We start from the raw sequence: 23,386 nt of genomic DNA, 5'->3' as shown, positions 1-23,386 counted from the left end.
GTTACATTTGTTATTTTTAAAATTAGACTGAAACGCGCAATGAGGTTTGACGCCAAAAAGCCATAACCGTAGAGTGGCTAAAACGCACTCCTGGTGTCTCTCCAAAATGCTATATCGCTTGGACTGAGAAACTCTCTCTTTCGAGAGAGATATAGAGAGAACATGATGTATACTCTCATCTCTGTTTAAGACGAAGATAACAAATTATTTTGCGTGTATCGCAATTTCTGGCGGGAATTCATATCAAATGGATTTTATTGCATTTTATACTAGTTTTAAATGTGGCGCCACTTTGAAAATGGAACGGCATTAGTCACTCACCTTTCCCTCGGACATGGTATACATATGCAGTCTGTCGTACTCTTGTAGCGTGGACAGCAGCATTCTGTCTTCATTGTATATCTCTATGTACGGTCGGCAGCCATCTCTGTAGACATAATGTAACACATTAGCATTAAAAAGGGATAATACTACGTATAGCACGGTAACTCTCCGCCCTGCACCAATTCGTATCTTGCTCCGAGCTGGATTTACCTCACCCCCTCTGGGTCTTCCTTTAGTCGTAGCCGTAAACTGCTAAGGAGAAACGGGACCGCGTGCAGACTGTATATCTTGCTCTTATTTACACTTCAAAAAACATTATTTTGCCGCCATCTTTTTCTTAATAATTATTTTACTTCACAAGTGGCCAACTAGTTAAAAAATAAAAACACGACAAATCAATGGTTAAAAAAGACACTCGGAGTCTAAAGTGTTACTGTTGTTTTTGTCAAAGCTTTGTTGAAGACTAAATAAAATGGTTATGGGTTGTTTATGTCATTCAATGTAAAATCACAATACTTGCCTTGCTTTCGTGAAGAGGGGCACAGGCTGAATTGTGATGGATACTAGCGAGACAGGTCTGAAGTGAGGCAGAACTGGCTCCGGTCTGAAATCATAACGAAAATACCTCATTAATGATTCCTGCCTATTTGGGCGAGTCGGGGACAAACACATCATCATTGCCTGGTTATCCCATTTCTCACCGGGTTCGCTTACCTAACCTGAAGATTTGACAGATCCGGTTTTTTCCAGAAGCGACTGCCTGTCTGACCAACCAGCCCATAAAGGGAAAACCAGCCCAACACGGGTTGGATAAGGTCACATATCTCCAAAACCCATTTCGGAGATGTGGGTTTCCTCACAACGTTTTCCTTCACCGCTTGAGCACGTGATAATCATTTATGATCCAAACATGAATTCGAAAACTCATTCGAAAATCATTGGTTTAGGCCCGGGCTGGGTTTTGAACCTGCGACCTCATAGTGAGAGTCAAGCGTTCTTCCAACTGGGCCACCACGGCTCTCAGTCGGCAGTTTAAAGAACGTCTAGGTCCCTGTGTCGAGGTTTTCCTTGCAGTTTCTTTTCCCCGGCTATACAGGTTGTGAGAAGCTGCAGTAGTTTTAGGCGGATGATGATTCAAAGTGTTACCAAAACTACTGAATAAAGATATTTTTGAATTTGAATTTTGGACAAACGCAAATGGTATAACACAACATCTTACCTGATGATATTGCTGAGATAGTAGAGGTATCTGAGCTGGCTGGGCGGCATGTTGATGGGCGCGCGCTTGACGGCGAAGATCTGTAGGGCGTCTTCTGGCACCTTCACCAGTTTCGAGTACAGCAGCAAACCGCACAACAGCATCGCTGAGAACTGTTTACCGTCCTGGGAAGAACATGTTACAATGTTATAACCCAGACAGACAAAACTCCAGGCCAGCAGTAAAGAGCAGCACTGACCAAGAGTATCCTGTTTTTCACAGGGTTTGCTTACCTGAAAACTTGAGAGGTAAGGTTTTAAGCGATTGCCTCTGGCCTTCCATCCCGCGAAGGGAAAACCAGCCCAATACAGATTAGGTCCCTCCGGAACGCATTTCTCGGAAATGTGGGTTTCTCTACATTGAAAAAATAACTTTATTACGATCGCATAAGTGCAATATTGTCTGATGAACGCCAAACTGCTCACGTCGGTTTGAGACCCGACCCGATATTTGGAAGGGAGAAGTTTGCACTTTAATCGTAGTAAAGTTAATTCTTCAGTGTTATGAGAAAGTTCTACAGGGCTACAGAGGCTTCAAAAGAAATTACGCGTAGCGTCGAAATTTGTTGTCCGAGCCCTAAATTCTTTAACACGTGTGAAAATGTATACCTATCTCATCTTGCAAATGTCAAGTACTGGTGTGCTACGTGAAATGGGTATATACTTTCGCACGTGATTCAAAACAGCAGGTGGGCGCATGTCGGCGAGCGCACCTGGCAGGTGATGACGACGGCCCGCTGCGCGCGCTCGTCCTGCCCCAGGTACTGGTACATGTGCTGCAGCAGCGCGTACAGCGGCGCCAGCAGCGGCGCGCGGTGCGCCGGCGTCGGCCACAGCGCGCGGCCCGCGTCCGTCAGCTGCACGTGCCGCGGGAAGTGCAGCCGCGCCCCGCGGCTCGCCGTGTACACGCAGTACTTGCCGCCCGGGTGCCGACTCTCTAGGAACGCCTGGCAAATACCGTAATGCTCATATTGGCATATCATAAAGTAACACCACGTAGACATTATAGACTGTCAAACAGCTCATCGCCTATCATGTTGGTCTTACAGAAAGCTCGGTGAGGTATGGATGTACGTCTAACTACCCCAATTGAGATATAGTAAGTAGCAGTAGGCTGATCACCTGATTGTCCGAAAGTAAGATGATCCGTGCTTCGGAAGGCACGTTAAGCCGTTGGTCCCGGTTACTACTTACTGATGTAAGTAAGTAGTCGTTACATGAGTCATGTCAGGGGCCTTTGGCGGCTCAATAGTAACCCTGACACCAGGGTTGATGAGGTTGGTACGTCACCTCACAACCCACACGATAAGAAGAAGAAGTAGCAGTATAGGAAAAAAGGGCAACTCTCCGACTCGCACGAATTTGTATATAGCGCCGATATGACCCCTCTAAGTCATACTTTGGTTTTAAATGGTTGTAAGCCGCTAAGGAGTAAGAACCCGGACTGTGTCTCTCGCACTTACGCGGAGACACAAACTTATTTCTCATTTAGTGTGACAATTCTAACTAGCTCTATCTCTTACCTGATCTTAGTGTAAATGGAAGATAGCACTATTTGTAGAGCTGGCAGGCTAAAATAAACTAAGGTTCATCCGCCAGACTCGGTAGCAATGACAATGTCAGGGTTATTAGTAATAATTATTACAAACCGAGTAAGCACGCATGCAAGCACGTACACACGCACGCACGCACACACACACATACATTACAACCACTTTTGAAAATTTATTTATTTATTTATTTAGATTTAATTTGGATTTTTATTGTAAAAACATAAAAATGGAAAATACAAAGAAGAACAAAAAAATAAATACAAAAAACAGAAAATACCTTAACTAAACATTGTAGCAGGGATCCCTGCTTAGTCAAACAGGCCCCCCCTCGCCTCGCCTTGATAAATATTATAAAATAATATGTGTAAAGGAATACACACCCTCACGTCGTCAATGTGGTTAGTCTTATACGCGCTCTCCAAGCCTTCAGAAGGGTATGGCATCACAATAATACGACTAGTTATGTAACTTATGTCCAAATCTGTTCTAGCTATGGACCTGCAAATAAATAAAAAAATATAAATAATAATAATAATTTTAATTACGCAATAAATAAAAACAATACAAAACACTTCCTGCAATGCGTCACATCGAGGCTAGGTGCCGTACAAGCTGGCAGCATTGCCACTCTGAATTGCCAGACTTTTTGACAAAAAAAGTCAAAGTATTATTATTTTATTTTTTTGTCAAAGAATATTAATAATATATTATTATTTTTACACAATTATTAAACAATAAAACGATCGTATAAGTTACTATACGGACATGGAAGTTGGTGCTTGTATATCTTATTTCATTGCAATAGTTACTTCTTTTTAGAGAGCAATCTCATTTTTTTTAAAACACGCCTATTTCCCGGGGTAAGCAGAGACTATGGCACTTACTGTTGAACCGTCTGCATGACTTTCGAGGAGGTATCCTTGAGGTTTTTCAGGAAGCTTCCGGCGCCACCTTTGATGGAAGAAAATAGCCCTCCGGAGTTGGCATGCGCTTGACTGGGGGGCACGTGGTGCGGCGCGGCGGGTGGCCGGGCCGGCGGCGGCGGCCGCGCCGGCTCCGGGGGCCGCGCCGGCGCCGCCTCCTGGCTCGCCGGGGGCGGACCTGGCACTGGAAAAAAAATATATATTCAAATCTCTTTTTAAAAAAAGAACGGCCTTTTTAAAAAGGCCTTTTTTATATTTAATGGGCTTTTTAAATGTCGTTTTAAAAAAAAGAACAGTATTTCCAAAATGTTAGGCCAGGACATTACTTTTTCAGGAGCTAGTGCATTTCATCAGAGGGTTGGCTAACTATTGTATTATGAAGAATTTATGACTTCACTTGAACATATAAGTATTACATTGATAAAGTCTTGTAGATACATTTATTAAATAGTCAAAAAGGACCTTTCACACAATTATTTGGGGTAGATAAATTATTAAATAATTGTGAAAAAGGTCCAAACGAATGATATTTACCTAAGTAAATAGCTGCATATAGTGCATATTCATATTCAATAGGAAAAATACCAGAAAACTAAAAAGTATAAGTATTTTTTTTAATTTTCTGGTCAATAATTTTTATTATGAGGTCATCTGACGTCCAATCATAAAAACAACAAAAAAAATAATTTACTTGGCATTTATTTCTAATATTTAAATATCTTACATATTTAAGTCTTAAACTTCTAATAGTAACAAAAATATTGCTCATCTATATAATCATTACAGATCAACAAAAAGTTTAAATATTCGTGTATTCGATTATGTGATGAAATAGTTTATTATCTCTGATAATAGTCCGTAACTTTATCAACAATGATAATTTGGAATAAAAAAGTTCCGACGTAAATGATACTAAACAGACAACAATCCACCTACTTCTTAGGTAAAACAAAAATATCACATTCTTATCAAAACATTTAGCAAAAATCATCACTTAATTTATAAAAATAAAACTTAACCTAGTGGGTATACAAATTAAATATATTGCAATACTTTGAATTGAAAACTAGCGTTGTTAAATAATAAATAACAATACACAAAATTATTTTAAAGTAATAAATCTTTTTGAAGCATTTTATTATTATTTATATTCAGATGAATTAGTAAAGTGCTCATTATGTTAAAGGTTTCTGTACCCTGCAGTATATCAATAAAATGCTGTTCACAGTAAAAAATCTACTATTTTTATAACTTGACTGGAATGTTTGACGTATTATAATATTATAGTTTGAATATGTTTATTGAAAAGTAAACTAAAATGAATAATACATTTAGTATTTTCATACGTGTTACTTGATTACGTCATTAGTGTCTAATTGACGTGAATTTTTATCTTGTACATAATAAGAAATGATTGAAAAGGAAGTTTATGTTCAGAATATTTTTGTCTCTCTCTATCTAATAATAAATACTAAAAAGTAATATTTCTACATTGGAAACAACAATAATAATTAAGAATTAGTTTTCACTAATAAATATCTCAGTTTTTAACTAACATTTTTTCACTCATGTATAAGAGAGAAGGTACAAAAAAAAATACAAAAAATAAAATAATTAAAAAGCACCAAAAACAAGACACGCACGAGGAATGTATCTAATTCCATTGAAAATGTAAAAATATATATTGGTACTGATTTCTGTACACACCATCTAATTTTATTTTAAGTTATACCTGTAATTTTCTTAATCGGCGGAAAGGAAAGCGATGGGTAAACGACAGGCATAAAATTTATGGAACAACCGTCAATTTTAAGCAGAAACTTATAAAACCTTCCCAAAATTTTATATTGGCCAATAACCCGACAGAATTAAGTTGACAGCACACGTCGAATGGGTTATATATCAGCGAGATGCCTACTTTATTCGCCCGTGTTATTCATTTTAAAATTAATATTGTCAATCGTCTGTTCCTTTCCTTTTCGGCGGGTAAGAATATGACGGGTATAACTTAAAATAAAAGTAGGAGGTGTCTGCAGGAATCAGAGCCATTTTGTACCTAAATATAAATTATCTTATTAATTAACTAGAAATAATGATAAGATACAAAAAGGTAATAAATAGAAACTGAATTATTCATTAATGTAAGTGAAAGTAAACGATAAAAACATAGTAAATGAAATAGAATAGAAAACAACGTAAATATATAAATGAAATAGAAACATTTTATATTTTTATAACAATAATTTAAATAATATTTATAACATAATACAAAATATTGGTAACTAAATAATACTATGAAGTGTTACAACTTCAGCGTTCGTTTTGTACCCGATTTTCTGTGGAATGTCAAGTGGAAATTAAGTGGTAGTTTGAAGTATTAATTCTGGTACTCAGTCGCGATTTTTCATAATATATAATAAACGTTAATATACGAATAAAATTATCTTTGCAAGCAGATACGTTAATAATTAGTTTTGTTTTGTACATCAATACATACATTATGTATATCGTTGAAAACCCATTTTATTCATTGCTAACGTTTTTATTAATGCATTTTATTATTAATTTGTTAATATATAAATTATTTTTCATACATATATATTTAATTTACTTAAGGGTAAGTTTATTAATACCGTCTTGTTTATTGTCTGATAAGTATTTTTTTCCATTAATTTTTCATTAAGCTTTTAGATACATAATGGGAAATCTTAATTTCCTTATTCATAAATCATTTCCTAGAGATCCAAATCACAATATCCAAACTGCTTTAAAAGCCGTGGTTATAACGTTTTTATTTACTAAGACAAAGGGAAGATCTTCGATAGGACGGATAAACCAAATAATAGAATGGTTATTCAAATCCACTTCAAAAATCTTTGATAGAACATGCAACTTTGTAAAGAAGCTTTAGTTAGTCATCCGTCCAATTTCATTACATTCGAATTCAGAACCTGAACCTTTTGTTGTATTTTTTCGTACATTGCATAATTTAGAATATTAAATAATTAAAAAGCAAAATTAAACATAGTACGAATCACTATTTGCTTGGAAAATACCAGCTGCTATAGTCATATGGATAGAATTATTTGATCTTACAGCTAAAGGGTGCATCATAGTCGCGTCAGAAATAAATAGAAGTGCCAATTGTCTGATGCAATTTAACTATTATAACACTTATGTCCGCCGGAAATACTCGTTTGGATATGCGCTCTGCACCAATCAGAGCCTCGCATTATTCAATTTAAAAAGTTTGCAATCAATTGCGTGGCGTCTCTTGTTCGCGGTTGTATCACAATTCCCATTTGAAACAGATTTATTTGTGACGCGACGTTCTTACGTTTCAAACACTCGAAGGCGAGGTTCGGCGAACTGGAAGCGCATAGGTTTCTTGAGGTAGTTCATATCATGATCAAAATAAAATCTAATTTGAACTAAATCATATATAAAATGGTTGACTGTGTGTGATGATTAAATTCGCAACGAGGTTCGCCTTCGAAATGCCGAGTCTCGGAACAGTAAAATGAGCGTACAGGCATTACAGCATAATTAGACACTAGTAAATAAAAACAAATACTCATCATTGCGAGCATATCCAAGGTCTAGCAAGCGTCAAGGGAGCGGTGTCCAAGTTTCATGCTAGCGCCGCGTGTCATTTAAACGAGAAAACAATGGGGCACCCGAAAAAGTTGAAAACACCTAAAATGAAAAAAGAAATGTGATATGTATAGTAATCATACAATGTGCTGGGTCGTGGGGTCCCGCGCCTTGAAGCTCCGATCAACAACGCGACTCATTCGATAAGGATCGTGTTTCAATTGTTTTGTGTCGAGGAAATTGACACGGAAAATTTACTTGACCTTCAAATTATTTGATTTCTACCAATTGTAATAAAAAGAACGAAAATAGACATCTAAGGCGAGAGACTCCACAAAGCACGGACATGGACATGCAATGGATGTTCTAACAAACGAAACGGAAACAAGCATTTTCTAACTCAAGATACATGCAAAAAGTAGCTCCGATAGTCTACCTCATGTAACTATATTACGTAAATATAGTTTTGGTACTAAAGATACCATGCCCTAATTTTCCTAATAATAATCTATAGATTAGTAAACGTTCCCTTTGAATAACTACTTTATATAGAATCAATCAATTGCTCAAGTCCTTGCATACCTAAGATTAGCTCGATAAATGTTATCTAAGGTATATATAAAGAACGTCTGTTACAGAAACGTGTTAACAGTGCCCAGTTGACTAGTGAACAAGCCAAAGTTTAATGCAAGAAATTTTAAATAAAATATAATAATGAATGAGAAGCATAGTTCGAAAAATGTTAGTTGTATGTTAATAAAAAACTTACACTTTTGAAATGAGTAGCGAACGTGAGATAGAATCAATTATTTTACCTATTCCAAGAGTTAGTACTTAGCAATCTGATGTAACACAAATAATTGTCTATCTACGAGTACCCAGTGCAGTTAGTAACACGCAATTCTTAAGTGACAAATGACTACTTGTTAATGCATAAAATACATCGTGCAAATCAGAATATAAATTACCCATCTTTATCCAAATTTACAGCAAAGAAAACGCCTTCATTGGTTGAAACATCCCACAACAATCTGCATACCAACGTAAGAAATAAAAACAAACCACGAATCAGAAGAATATACTTATTTATTGATAGAAACTTCGACAAAGTCGTACGACTATACCATTATATTGTATTTACAACACAAAATTGTGATGATTTTGTGACATAGTTATATTTTAACAAAAATATAAAACTTGTAGCAATGTTATTAGGATAATGTGAACATTAAATGTGCATTTGTATGTTATATAAAACTACTTTATATGTTACTTGTACCTCAGTTTAACATTTCATCTTATATTGTCCATCAGTTTGATATATATATAATTTACTTGATTGCATCAATGTAAATAAGTGTAATGAAATGAGCATTACACGAGAGTATAGTTAGACGCGAAGACTAGTGAATACACATAAGAAACTTACATTGTAATAGAAGGCGAAATGTTACTTTGTGACATATTCACGACCGGCTGGTACCGACAAGCGCCCGCAGTGTTAGTGCAAATTCATATGAAAAATATTTTTACTCAAACCCGGGTGTTAGTAGTATAAGAATGTTTAGTTCATAATATTATTTAGTACCTTCAGTTTGTATTACCTACTTTCCTAATACTTACATTATGTAAATATATACCATCAGAAATTGGGGTGATACTTTGTCAAGAGCCTAGTACCCAACTGACAGGAATGTACAGACAACTACCACAGTACGTCTATCTAGCGAAAGGTACCCTATTAATATATTTAATATGCATTTCATAAACGCATAAAATTTTTGGTAATATAAAATCTAATCAAAAGAATGTTAAGAAATAACCATATGTTAATAAACAAAACGAGACGTCGCTCAAGCTACTGTAAACTCTATCCACAGCTAGTATTGATATAAAAATAAACTAGTGCAATATCTCTTATTAAAATATATTCCTACATTTTTAACATCCTACTGAGTTGACTGACTAAGAGACTAAATCGAAATATTTCTCATTATATTTTTGTCTTTTAAGACTTAAATATAAAATTAAAGCTTTTTGAGTTTTACTGTTTATGTCAATTTCAACAAATTGCACCGTAACTGATATAGGTTTAATATTATAAATTGCCCGAGCTTCATTATTCTTCAAGACATAAGAAACCTACCTATAACTAAACGTCATCATGAACGCGTAATAACTTGAAGCAACATAAATACCAATTTACTAATTTAAATATGTGTATACCAAGTTAAATAATTTTAAAATATAATGAAAGTCAAATAAATGCTATACTACCTTATTTCTTCAGAGCACAATTTATTCAACATTGCCTTACCTTTGGTGATGTTCAATTTTTGGTGATATCAACATTGGAATGTAAAGTTTCACATCTTTTTCAAGTTAATTAAAATTAACCTTTCTAAGGAACTGATCTCAAAATAAATATGTGGAGAAAAATAATAAAAAATTTGAGTGTAAAAAGTCAAAAAATACTTGACCATTTTTAGCTCGAGTCATAAATGCAACAGAACATAATAATGGGCCGTAAAGTGTATGGACAACAGATACGCGCGATCGCAGTACAAGGAAACTTTTAGGCGCTATCATTTATATTATCACAAACGTTGAATGAGCCGCGCCGCCTTCTCTTAGGATATGGTAGTGTAATATTTACTTGACTTCTTATTACCTGGCGAGCTAGTGGCCACAGATTGTTCAACTTTTTTACGCTCAAATTTGAGTGGTTGCTTGAGATTGACATTGTTGGACTCCGCTATCGCCGCCAGTCGCTCCAGCACGCTGCTTATTGTCAAGCGCTCCTCAGGGTTCACTGTTAGGCAACCATCTGGGGACAATTACATACATAACTCGTTAAAAAACACAATACTTAATTTGCGACTCATATTTTTTTCAAATTTTTAATGAGGCTTTGAACACCCTGAGTGAACATGCCAGCCAGTCTCTCAGGAGCCTTTGCATAACCCATAGACAATTTCTTAAATCTTTAATCTTGTGAGGTTTCAGAATTGGTAAAACTACCTATTGTACGCCGACTAACACGCGTGCCACGTTTCTTATGAAGTTTCAACTTATAACAAGTTAAAGAAATGCCACAGTACTCACTTATAATTTCATGAAAACATTTGTAGCGTTGATCATTCGGGTTGAGGTTGTAGTTTCCATTCAAAATAGCCAATTTAGCGGAATCTTCAAATGGGTGTTGCATGAAACAGAGTGTGTACAGTATGCACCCCAGCGCCCACACGTCAACTGAGTGGTCTATCTTACGATTGTCCCATGTATCCAACATCTCTGGTGCTCTGTACATTGGGGTTGTGAATTGAGCCAGCTAAAAACAACAAGAATGATTAGCTTATCTATTTAAATAGCTAAATTCTATGGAAATAGATAACATTTTAATAAACTCAAAAGAAAACTTACAGTTTCTTCTAACATATTCCTTTGATTAGCACTCCATGAGGGATTGGGAGTGTAAACATCAGTTGTGGCTGAGCCAAAATCACATAGTTTTATTGTACCTGCAATAAAAATTCACATGTTACTTCTGATACTGATATTTTAACATACATACATGTGGGATACAGAAAAAGTGATATTTTAATAATCTTCACTCCTTGTATTTTAATTAATTTTCCAAAAAAAAAAAACATTTCTTTCCTTATCCTCTAACCTTGACACATTCATAGCATAGCCTTTCTTATTTTTTAAAATTACGTCCCATTCGTTAACCATCCTCCATTCCTACTATAAACAATCAAACCACCATTCATTATCCTTCCATAGTATTCTCACTTTCCTACATACATAAGATCACGCCTATTTCCCGTTGGGTAAGCCAAGACCACAGAGTTCCACTGATATTTTCAAATAAACAAAAACAAACAATGTTACAGCAAAAATAACAGCCTCCGTGGTCTAGTGGTTAGAGCGTTAGGCTCACGATCTGGAGGTCCGGGTTCGATTCCCGATGGGGACATTGTCGAAATCACTTTGTGAGACTGTCCTTTGTTTGGTAAGGACTTTTCAGGCTTGAATCACCTGATTGTCCGAAAAAGTAAGATGATTCCGTGCTTCGGAGGGCACGTTAAGCCGTTGGTCCCGGCTATTAGCCGTAAAAACACCTCCACCAACCCGCATTGGAGCAGCGTGGTGGAGTATGCTCCATACCCCCTCCGGTTGATTGAGGGGAGGCCTGTGCCCAGCAGTGGGACGTATATAGGCTGTTTATGTTATGTTAAATTAATTACAATTTGCCTTAATGTTTACTGCTTATTTATTTGTACTCTCTCGTGTAAGTTGTTTTTGTTACGTGTTTTGTTTGTAAGTTACGTGTTATTCCGTGTTTTGTTTGTTATTTGTTACTGTGGTGTTCCTATCATCATCATCTCCCTACCATTATCACGTTTTTTCACATGGTCCGCTTACCTAACGTGAAGATTTGACAGGTCCGGTTTTTTACAGAAGCGACTTCCTGTCTGACCTTCCAACCCGCGAAAGGAAAACCAGCCCAATACAGGATAGGTCACATACCTCCGAAAATGCATTTCTCGGGAATGTGGGTTTCCTCGCGATGTTTTCCTTCACCGTTGAGCATGTGATAATCATTTATGATCCAGACATGAATTGGCCAACTCATTCGAAAATCATTGGTTTAGGCCCGGGCTGGGTTTCGAACCTGCGACCTCATTGGGAGTAAATATCCGACCTGATGATATAGCTACGATAGTAGAGGTATCTGAGCTGGCTGGGCGGCACGTTGATGGGTGCGCGCTTGACGGCATAATAAACATTTCTTTCTTTCTTTAAACATAACATAAGATCACAAACCAGGGTAGACTGATGAACTAAGTACCCACACCTCACAGAGCTTTCTGTTAGACCAAAATGATAGGTGGCAAAAAAATAATTTAGTTAAATAAATAAAAGTTTACCTTCGTTTGATATTAAGAAATTTTCTAGCTTGAGATCTCGATGGGCTATGGGAGGGACTTGCACGTGCATATGCTGCACAGCACGGCATGTTTGGTAAAACACCCTCAGTATGGTCGGGAGTGGGAATGCCTGCCCTCTGTTCTGCAGCGCCTCCATCAAGCTTCCACCACTGCACAGGTCCGTCAGCAACAAATACTCCCCCATTCCATGCGACGTCTTTGACTTATCAATAAAAGAGGCAGCTATATACTTAATAATATTCGGATGACCCGATAACTTTTTTAATATGCTAATTTCTTGTATAATGTTCTTATTTGCCTGCTCATCAGCTGCCATCAGCCTTTTTAAGGCATACTCTGTGCCCGAAGATACATCTTGAGCAACAAATACAAATGCAAATCCACCTGCAATATTTTATGAGTATTACAAACACATTTAAAATCAATTTTAAATTCATAAATATGTGCAATCATGAGATGCAGGTAGTCTGGAGACAAACCTGCAGTTACTATTGGTATTTGTGTTTTAAGTAGCAGTAGTGATAGGCATGATGAAATTTATAGTGTGATAATTCATAAAGAATTTTTACGTTAAATTACACGGTCTCTTTCTCATCTAACGAAGGGGATGTGGAATCCACATAGCAATGTAAACCGTAGGTTCGTACGTAAAGGATCTCCCATAACCACATAAAAACAAACAAAAATACAACTTCTTACGAAAAGATAATGAGCATCTAATTGAGAATACACAGTTGTTTTGTCTGAACAAACTGATCGAATTGTGCTAATTATAGTAATTTTACCTGCAATAGTTATCACATATTTGTTACTTCCCTTGTTAAATTATTACTTAGAAATACATACATAAACATACAACATGTCTGTAACTGTTATTAGAATAGGCAAAGCCAAAAATGTACAGAAGACATTGTGTAACCATTATGGAAATATCCTCAGTCTTGAACTGGCCTATTTTGACCATGTCCTTCCATTTAAACAGGCCATAAACATAAAAACCCATACATCCCACTGCTGGGCATAAGGCTTCTCTTGTCAATCAGAAGGGCTGCTCCACTTTGGGTTTGAGCAATATCCAATTAGTTACATTATTAAAGTTAGTTTTTTAAACCTTTTGTTGGCTACCTTTGGTTTAGTAGTCAAAGTAGCCATAGTATCACAAAGGTCATAGTCCGACATAGATTGAGTTTATCTTGATTATATTGTAGCGATGTAGGTACTAAGGAAAATGTGGTTTCAGAGCACCTGCTTAACATAATATATAATATCCAATGTAAACACACTAAGACCATGAGTAAATAAATTGGAAGTGATAAGTCACATTATCATTATCCAAAGTTGATATTGGTTTTGCCAAAAATACTCTAGAATTTTGGGTGATTTACAAAAGTACATTTAATTCGGTTCATAAAGAAAGGCTTGATATGCTCTGGTTTACTTTCTAATAATGTACCTACTGAATTGGAATCAGAGTACATAACTGATATGGGGTCACCACAAGTATCACAAATTGGTACAATATAAGTTACTTATAGTGTCAGTTGTGAAATACAAACAAAGAGGAACCTTGAACTCCAAATCTCATTAACGCATGCAACGTGTACGATGATTTCAACGCTTAATTCGCCAGCCAGACAATACGACCATCCGCCCCCAATCTAGTATGACGTTCTGCGTGATACATCCTAATCCCAAACATGAAAAACCTAAAATATTATACTCCCCGTCCCTATCAATGTTATACCTGCTTGACAAAATCTGTTTGAACAAAAACTAATAAGATAATTTACATACCTTCAGCAATCACCTTTTTCACTCTCAATTTCATGTTCCCGATTTCGACAAATTGACCTACGAAATCATTATCACTACCGCCGTTGGCACCTCCTGAGCTGAAGTAGCCCATAGCAGATTTGAACACGCTCATTTTTGACTATTTTTTTCCTAGTTTGCCTATAGAATTATTGAATAATCTGGTAATTTACAATCAGCACCCCCTTTCTGGGTCCATTTTACAATGGCAGAAGCAAAAAGCAAAGTAGAAAAAAAATATTGGCACTTTGGTTGGCTGTCTGATGGCAAGTAGATAATACAAGAACCTTGCCAATTAATTAATTTACGGGCATGAAAAATATCACTGATTTATTAAAATTACAAATTTGTAATTTGCGCTGTAATTAATAAATATTAATGATGTTAAAAACAATTCATTCAATTACTTCTATAACCTTTAAATATTAAATAAACTGATTTTCATTACCCTTGATATGGCAACATAGTGCCATTTCACTTTGAATCTAGGTCAAAACCTTAAAAAGAAAATCTAGTATGTCTATGGTGAGTAGATAAATATTGTATGCATTACACCAGCACTGCTATAAAGTAATTGTTTACAAAATACACTAGTATAATACTAGTTACTAGACTAATAACAGGTTAGTTTTGTAATAATTTTCACTATCTGTAGGTCAACGACAGACAAGTGTTAAGTGACACTAGTGTTAAAAAAAACAAAAAGATCGAGGCGAAAATACTGCAACTTGGAACTTTTTTATTATTATTTGGTGTTTATTTGGTTTTTGTGGTGATAAACAGACAAAAATTTACGCAAGAGAATCGTGACGCTAATGCTCACGAGTTTTGTCAGAAATCATAAAGATGGGCTTTGAAATCAAAAGGTTTCAAGGTGACGTCGACGAAGAACTTATTTGCCCTATTTGTTCAGGGGTTCTTGAGGATCCTTTGCAGGTTTGTGGCCCTTGTTCTGGTTGTTGAAGAGATATATGACGTAGTGTATAGATTATTATATTATAAAATGTGGTGTTACGTTTGTGCAGGCGCCTACTTGCGAGCATGCTTTTTGTCGTGCGTGCATCACAGAGTGGATAAGTCGCCAGCCAACCTGCCCCGTGGACCGGCAGGCGGTGACCGCGAGTCAGTTGCGGCCGGTTCCTCGCATCCTGCGCAACCTGCTCTCCAGGTAAACAAGCTTTCATAACTTGTTATAAAGTTACGCGTTTTTAGGTCACCCAAGTTGTTGTATAACTTGTTTGATGTTGTTATGTGTCAATTAATTTGGAGCCCGAATTTGTGGGCAGAAGTGTATGTTTGGTAACTCGATTACTTCATGATTATGTGGCTGAGAGATTGTTTGATAATAATGAGTACAAATTGTTATGCCTAATTTGACATGCTAATCATACATAAATGCACACCCTTAATCCCTAAATGGGATAAGCAGAGCCATATATAATCAAAAAACAACTTGTAGCATCATTGATAGAAAGTCCTATTCTATATTTGCCATGCACCCATAAAAAAACTCCCATACATTACAACAATTTAGGTAAATGTGAATCTTAATTTCAGATTATGCACAAGTTGTGACAACGCTCCCCATGGCTGCAATGCTGTACTGAAACTTGACTCTCTAGCTTCTCATTTAGTGGAATGTAAGTTATTGGCCATTTATTTTATTATTTACATCATCAAAATAAATCTCCTTTGGTAAGGTACCTCATGACTAACTTCTAAAATATAATCTTTTGCCACAAATTTCTGTTTTCTCATGTTGTAAATAGAATCCCTTATTCTTTCACTATTTATGACTATGATTTACATGATTTTTGCAGTTTGGGTCTTTTTCTCATATCTGTCTGCAACATGTTAGGTTAGGGTCAGTTATTATTAAGCTCCTGACATGACTAAAAATAACTTTGTGAGATTCCCTTATTTGGTTAGTGTAGGCTGAATGAATGGTCTTGCTTACTATTTACTGATGTAAACTTTCGGATAAGTGATTTTTGGCTATCCCAGGATCTCCAGGTTGTGATGTTTTAATTACTAAAGTTTAAAATTACTCGCTTACTTATAATAACAACAACTTAGTCTTAATCTATTACATATGCATACTTATAATTTTATTGGAATACTTATAAGTTTCTAACATGGCTCTTAAGAGAATAGTATTGTTCACTGATCAGTATTGGCTGACGAAACAATAACAGTATCAAATTGCTCATTGTTTTCATAGTGCATAGTAAACTTCGTTAGTAAATGAATATTTTAGTAATAACAATGGTATAGTAACACTTGATCAAACACTGTCTAATATTGGTAAACATTATTTCAACATTTCCCAAGCGTTATCCCGTTTTCACAGGGTCTAATTACCTAACCTGAAGATTTGGTCCAGTCGCACAAAGATACATACATAAGAGTCATTCTTTTTTTATTTCCTCTTTCATACTAACTTAAATATGTAATAAATTAATGAAAATGAGTAATATAATAATTAATGAAAGTGAGGAACACATGCAATGCAACAAGTAAAACTTGAATCCGCCAGTTATAATACTGTACTTGTACTGATGCTAAATGATTTAAAAATGTTCGTATATTTTACATGATTTTGAATAATTATCATAATAACCTACTACTGAAATATCTCACTTTAAAAAGTATGAAAAAATAAAATATTTCTCTGAAATTCTTCTGGATAGTGATGTTTAGGAGATGGTCAGTCAGTTTATGTCCTCTAGAAGGCGCCACATTCGTTTTAGCGTGACGTCACATAGCTTATATCCAGACAATCGAGAGTCAGTGATACCTCATTTGTTAAATTCTGCTAAGTGACTTAAAAGTTAGGAGGGAACAAACATACAAGTACATACACAAATGCATACATAGCAGTCAAACAAATTACACTCCTTTTTGCTTCGCTGCTAGCTGGTAATAATCTTACTATTTAGCCGTTGTTTCCCTGGATTTTCCTGCCATCTCTCTTAAATGAAGTTAGAGATAAAACTAATATTTGCAGGTGAATTTAACCCGAAGAGACCGATGCCCTGTGAAGCAGGGTGTGGACTAGTGATACCTAAAGATGAGCTAGCGGAACACAACTGCGTGCGGGAGTTGCGCGCGCTCATCGCCACGCAGCAGGGGAAGTTGACCGAGTACCAACAAGAACTGACGGAGCAGCGAATCATTATCAACGAACACAAACGGGAATTGGCGTTGCTCAAGGTACTGTTTGTTAAATCAAATACACTTTATTGCACAGAACTTAATTGACACTGACGAGAAACCCATCCAATTGTTCTATCATATGCATGAAATGCTATGTATGATAACTGACAAATGGTCTGCATACTGGCCCAAACACTCACTCACTGTATTCTACAAACACATTTACGACGAAAAACTACAGTGTTTATCTATGTAAAGTTCTTTTAACGAGCCCGCTGCGTGTTTCAGGAGTTCATGCGAGCGATGCGCGTGTCGAACCCGACGATGCGCGCGCTGGCGGACCAGATGGAGCGCGACGAGGTGGTCCGCTGGGCCAACTCGCTCGCGCGAGCACGCGTCACGCGCTGGGGCGGCATGATCTCTACTCCCGACGACGTTCTACAGGTAGTGTCTATATATATATATATATATATATATATATATATATATATATATATATACGGCCGTTATTTATCGTTACCCACGACGCTGGAGGACTAGATGGAACGCGACGAGGTGGTCCGCTGGGCCAACTCGCTCGCTCGAGCACACGTCATCTGTCTACTCCCGACGCCGTATTACAGGTAATGTCTGTATATATAATACGGCTGTTATTTATCGATCCCGAGGACTCTGGGGGACCAGGTGGTCCGGTAACTGGCGCGATCGCGAGGCTCGAGGCGCTTATGTCTATAATTGGAATATTCAAAAGCGTGTCTTAAATATTGGTCTATCTTTTACCCAATGCGTCAGTCTAGTCAGTCAGTAGGAGCTGATCCAGCTTTTATATCAGGGGAGAGGTCGCCAGGTTGCAGACAACCTATCTCCGTAGAGAATTATTTAAAATTGTAGTCGCCACCCATGACCCAACCTGTCGCCAAGGGGGTGGGGCGGCGACTACCCACCCATGACCCCAATTCATGCTTAATTACAACGTCCCGACAAAGGTTGTACTAAAGAGTACAAGTTCCCTAGTTATTTAAAGAAAAATGATTGTTTCAGATGATGATCAAGCGAAGTCTATCAGAGTCCGGGTGCCCGCCGCACATAATTGATGACCTCATGGAGAACTGCCACGAAAGAAGATGGCCGCCGGGGCTATCATCACTTGAAACCAGACAGAATAATAGAAGGTATCTAGTTAGAATGCGTTGTTAGTGATGGGCGAATATGAATAATTTATTCGAATGGTCGACTGTTCGAATTATTAGAATGAAAAATATTCATACGAATGTTTTCTTCCATGAGCGACAGACTCAGTTACAGACGTATTATTGTAGTTGTAAACTACCCTTAATATCTTCTATTGAACCGCCACCTCATCCTGGTGTCTAGGTTACTACTGAACCTCCATAGTCCTCATGTGACGACTACCTACGTATTTATCTATGTAAACCCAAACCCCGGAGACTCCATGCAAAAATTTAATTCTTGCCGTGTCCCGCCTTATCGCGTAAGTGGGAGTGAGACCTGCCAGCCTTACGGCCATTTATAGAATTGTTTATTATATAAGGACGCCACACACGAAAACAAGACAATAACATTTAAAATTTTCACAAAACAATTAGGTACAAAAAACAAATGGATGCTTGTCGAAATGATCATAAGGTGGTGGTGAACGTTTCGCATTTAAAGTGAAACCCAGAGCGTGTGAGGTAAAAGTTCGACGCTAGGTACAAATTGGTGCTATTTTCAAACAACTCATAAAATGTATTTTTACTAAATATATACAGGGTGTTAGTGACATCGTAACGAATACTAAGGGGATGATTCAGACCAGGATTCTGAGTTAATATCAAGTAGAATTTTCCGTCGCAAATATCATGTTTATTTTTTAGTATTTTTAAATTATTTTCAGTTTTGCGACGGAAAATTTCACTTGATTTTAACTCAGGATAATTAGCTGAATCATACCTCTAAGTATTTGTTACGATGTCACTTACACCCCATACAAGTACGTATGATTCAGACCACGATTATGAGTTGATATCATGTGGAATTTCCTGTCGGAAAATTCATGAAAATGTTAGTGCTTTTTTATTATATGTATTCAGTTCCATACTTTTGCGACGGATAATTCCACTTGATATCAACTCAGAATCATGGCCTGAATCATCCCTCAAAGTTTTCGTTATGTTGTCTGTCACTAACACTCTGTATATAGGACTATATGTTAATGACACCGTACCGAATTAGGATGATGGACGAGGGATAATTTCGCTCATGATTCTGAGTTAATATCTACATGTATATTATTGTTTATCCCCAGATTATACGAGAAGTACGTGTGTAAACGCGTGCCGGGAAAGCAGGCAGTATTGGTGCTACAGTGTGACAATTCTCATGTGGACGACCATATGATGGTAGAGCCGGGACTTGTCATGATCTTCGCTCACGGGATTGAGTAGACTGTGTATTTGGGTATAAATGGTTTGATAAGGCGGAATGTCTGAATGTATTTTTTAAACCTGAAAGCGTGCATCAGTGGCGGCCCTAGCAAAATATGTCGTGGTTCCCTGTAGCAATAACACACCCTGGACACTTCCTACAAAAAACTTAGTTTTACACAGACACTACACATTGACGATATCGTACACGCGTATCTGCGAGTTACGTATGTCGTCCATACTAGAGTAAGACCGAGAGGGGGTGAGGTAAACCTAGCTCAGCCGCTGGTGGGGAGCGGAGAGTTGCCATTGTATACATAGTATTATTCTTTATTCTATGGCAATAGTGTAATTAAAACCAAATGAATTTCTATACTATTTTTTATTTGTTTATGCTTGAAAGCTTCAGGTTTTATTAGCTCTCTAAATGAAATGATCTCTAGACAAAAACTTATGAAATATTATAAGAGATATAGAAAATTAAATACTCTGAACTATGCACTATTTAAAGGGTAGAATTTCCGAAACTTATATAAAAAACGGTGACGTCGTCAATAAACGTGGCCAAGCCTCGTAGTCAGTCATTGTTCGTAATTCTTAATTCAAATTCGAACACAAGTCAAAACGAAAAATATTTTTTTTGTTTTGGTTTTCCCCGAAGGGCAAGGCAAAAGGAACTATGCCCATACAGCCATGTCTTACGTATTTTTAATTCTTGATGATTATTAATGAAATGATGAAATGTGATGACGATGAATGATGAAACATAAGCCCCCACCCTCAGAGTAGACTTCTACTCCGAACCCCAAACGAATTAACTAAAAGTCCGCATAAACTTGCGAGTTATGAAGCGGCTTGTTTGCACGAAAATAGATAGGTACAGTTTGTTTATTGAATATTCCGATATAATAACACTATCGCGAATGTTTTCCGACTAACTTAATGCGATCATTAACCACAAAACACCACTTCGTATTAATTATTTAGATTATTCAATGAAGAAAACAACTGTCTCATTCCCGTTCCCGCCAAAAAGCCTCTCAAAACGAAAAAGGAGGTTGAATTTCGATCTTCATTTTATATCATCTGAGTAGCGTTCCACAATTTTTCTATGACCCAGTCATCTAAAAGGAAAGAATGCACAAAGAAAAATAATGTACTCGTCATCCGCCTTATCAAAACAGGAATATGACTCGATCATGTACGACTGCTATTCTTTGGTTTAGGCACGAATTTAGCTCTATGTGCCAGTTATGGCATTGTTTCACGTCATACATTGGTGCTGATTCCAGTACACTCCATCTAATTTTAAGTTATACCTGTATTTTTTCTTATCCGCCGAAAAGGAAAGGGACGCGTAATCGACAAGCATAAAATTAATGGAACACACGTCAATTTTAGGCAGAAATTTAAAAGCCCTCCCAAAATGTTACATTGGCCAATTTAAAGTTGACAGCACACGTCAAGCGTGTTGCATATCAGCGAGATGCGTATTTTATTTGCCAGGGTTATTCGTTCATTCACTCATTCATTTCAAAATTAAAAGTTCTCAATCATCCGTCCCTTTCCCTTTCGGTGGGTAAGAAAATGACGGGTATAACTTAAAATAAAATTAGAAGGTGTCCTCAGGAATGGGGGCCATTGTAACTCTTACGCTTTTGATACAAAGTCCTAAGATTGATATAATGAACCCAATAGATGATGAGCCCATCGCAAAGGTCGAAGCGATAGACGATTCGTGCTTACACCACTGATCACGTGGTCAAACGAATAACCCACTGCTAGGGTAGGTAAGGACTGAATTTAAAATAAAATATGTGTTTGTTCGTAATTAATTAATTATGATAATTGGAGAGGCTTTGTTCAGTATTGAAGGTGGAATCGATGCATTTTTATGTCACCAGATAACATGGAAACATTCTTACCGTACGCCACTTTACGGACGGAATTGCGAGCGAGACAGACAATCAGCCCACTACTTAACAATTTTAGTATTTTTCTATAATATATGTTATGTAATAATATTATGTTACAAAGACCATGGTATAATAAAACAAGGTATGCTCAATCCTATAAGGCAGCCATTGCTGCCCGTTAGATGACGTAAGTGTTACCATTTAATTGGTATCTCCAACATTCTAAGACTTAAATTTTATAATTAAAAATTAGCGAATTACTGACTAACGTACTTAATGACTATCACTTGTCACATATATAAAAGTCATTAAAACTGTAAGTAATCCTTTTACTAAAAGTTCGAAATTGCGTTGCAAAAACATTAGACGTGGGTAATTTATTTTTTACAAAATGGCAACGAAGAGTGAGATGACGTCAGCGCGGCTAACCTTGAAATATTAGCTGTCACTTTTGTGCACACCTGGTTTTGTTGTACGATGACAAAGACTAAGCCTGCTTCTAATAATTAAAGAAGAAAGCTTTCCAATTTCGTTTTACAACACATAACAGAGTATCACGCATGTATCCTTAAAGGAGTAAGCAGAGCTGTCTTTCTTATTGTTTGAATTTTAACAACATTCTCTGTTGTCTTGTGACATGAAAAGCATTTTATTAATCCAAAATGGTAATCGGTGATTAGGTGTAAATACCTATAGTATTGCTAGAAGATGAAATGGCTCCTTTTGTACAAGAATTTATGAACATTGTTTGATATAGCATGTATTAAAAAGTATTATAAGTGTGAAAGGTTTGTTTTTATAGTATTATGTAATTTGTAAAATTGGAAGATGACATTCCCAAATTATTTTAGATAGAAATATAATTTGTATCGGATGACGTTTAATTTATGAGTGAAATTGATTCAAAATGAAACCTAGGTATTTTGCCAGTAAAATAGACAAAATCTAATGTAGTTCTAGCAAGTTTTTAACTGTTACTTTAGTGATTGAGTGCTGTGTTATGTTAATAATATTGTGTAATTGTTTTTATGCATTATGTTAAAATCCACGTTGTTTCCAGAAGATTGATTAAATTTTAATTAAGTAATTTCTTACGAAAATTAATGTTTTTAATTAAATACAAATATATAGCTCAATCTCAGATAAATTTAATAAATCACAATTTTTAAATTTGGTTTTTGAATTAATTAACCTCAATAATCCATACCTACACGATTTTTTGCCCATCTCCGTCTGTCTATCTATGTATTTACCTAATTTCGGGAATACTGCCCGTGGCTAGACACGCATTTGACCATTTATTTACTGTTTATAGGTAGCATTGCAAAGAGAAATGAATGCTATGTTTGTATCAAAGTGTGTAGGTTTGTAGCTGTGTCTGCCTGTACACCCTCACGCGTTATAGAATAAGTATCGCAACCTAGACTTCACCTAGCAACATAATCTGGCGTCAATATTCTATATGATAGA

General features: G+C 36.5%; 2 protein-coding genes and 1 long non-coding RNA gene across 4 annotated transcripts in view; 1 reads left to right on the top strand and 2 right to left on the bottom strand.

Moving 5' to 3' along the window:
- LOC126366670 (cyclin-G-associated kinase) overlaps positions 1-14,693 on the bottom strand; it is a 28,079-nt gene extending 13,386 nt beyond the window's left edge. The window contains exons 1-11 of the mRNA XM_050009876.1: positions 14,401-14,693; positions 12,586-12,990; positions 11,075-11,172; positions 10,757-10,982; positions 10,308-10,478; positions 4,019-4,235; positions 3,515-3,632; positions 2,295-2,528; positions 1,544-1,707; positions 845-928; positions 322-427 (exon numbers count right to left, since the gene is read on the bottom strand). Coding sequence (XP_049865833.1) covers positions 322-427; positions 845-928; positions 1,544-1,707; positions 2,295-2,528; positions 3,515-3,632; positions 4,019-4,235; positions 10,308-10,478; positions 10,757-10,982; positions 11,075-11,172; positions 12,586-12,990; positions 14,401-14,533 — 1,956 coding nt within the window. The 5' untranslated portion in view covers positions 14,534-14,693. The remainder of the gene's footprint in view (positions 1-321; positions 428-844; positions 929-1,543; positions 1,708-2,294; positions 2,529-3,514; positions 3,633-4,018; positions 4,236-10,307; positions 10,479-10,756; positions 10,983-11,074; positions 11,173-12,585; positions 12,991-14,400) is intronic.
- Positions 1-23,386, bottom strand: part of LOC126366688 (uncharacterized) — a 207,547-nt gene that overhangs the window by 13,386 nt on the left and 170,775 nt on the right. The window lies entirely within an intron of this gene.
- Positions 15,091-23,086, top strand: LOC126366640 (E3 ubiquitin-protein ligase NRDP1). Its single transcript, XM_050009834.1, has 7 exons — positions 15,091-15,354; positions 15,444-15,586; positions 15,976-16,058; positions 17,426-17,631; positions 17,863-18,018; positions 18,616-18,746; positions 19,883-23,086. Exons 1-7 carry the CDS (start codon positions 15,265-15,267, stop codon positions 20,019-20,021), a joined length of 948 nt encoding a protein of 315 aa, XP_049865791.1. The 5' UTR covers positions 15,091-15,264; the 3' UTR covers positions 20,022-23,086.

The sequence above is a fragment of the Pectinophora gossypiella genome, chromosome 5, assembly GCF_024362695.1.
Source record: "Pectinophora gossypiella chromosome 5, ilPecGoss1.1, whole genome shotgun sequence".
Taxonomy (NCBI): Eukaryota; Metazoa; Arthropoda; class Insecta; order Lepidoptera; family Gelechiidae; genus Pectinophora; species Pectinophora gossypiella.
This window is presented reverse-complemented; position numbering and strand designations above follow the sequence as displayed.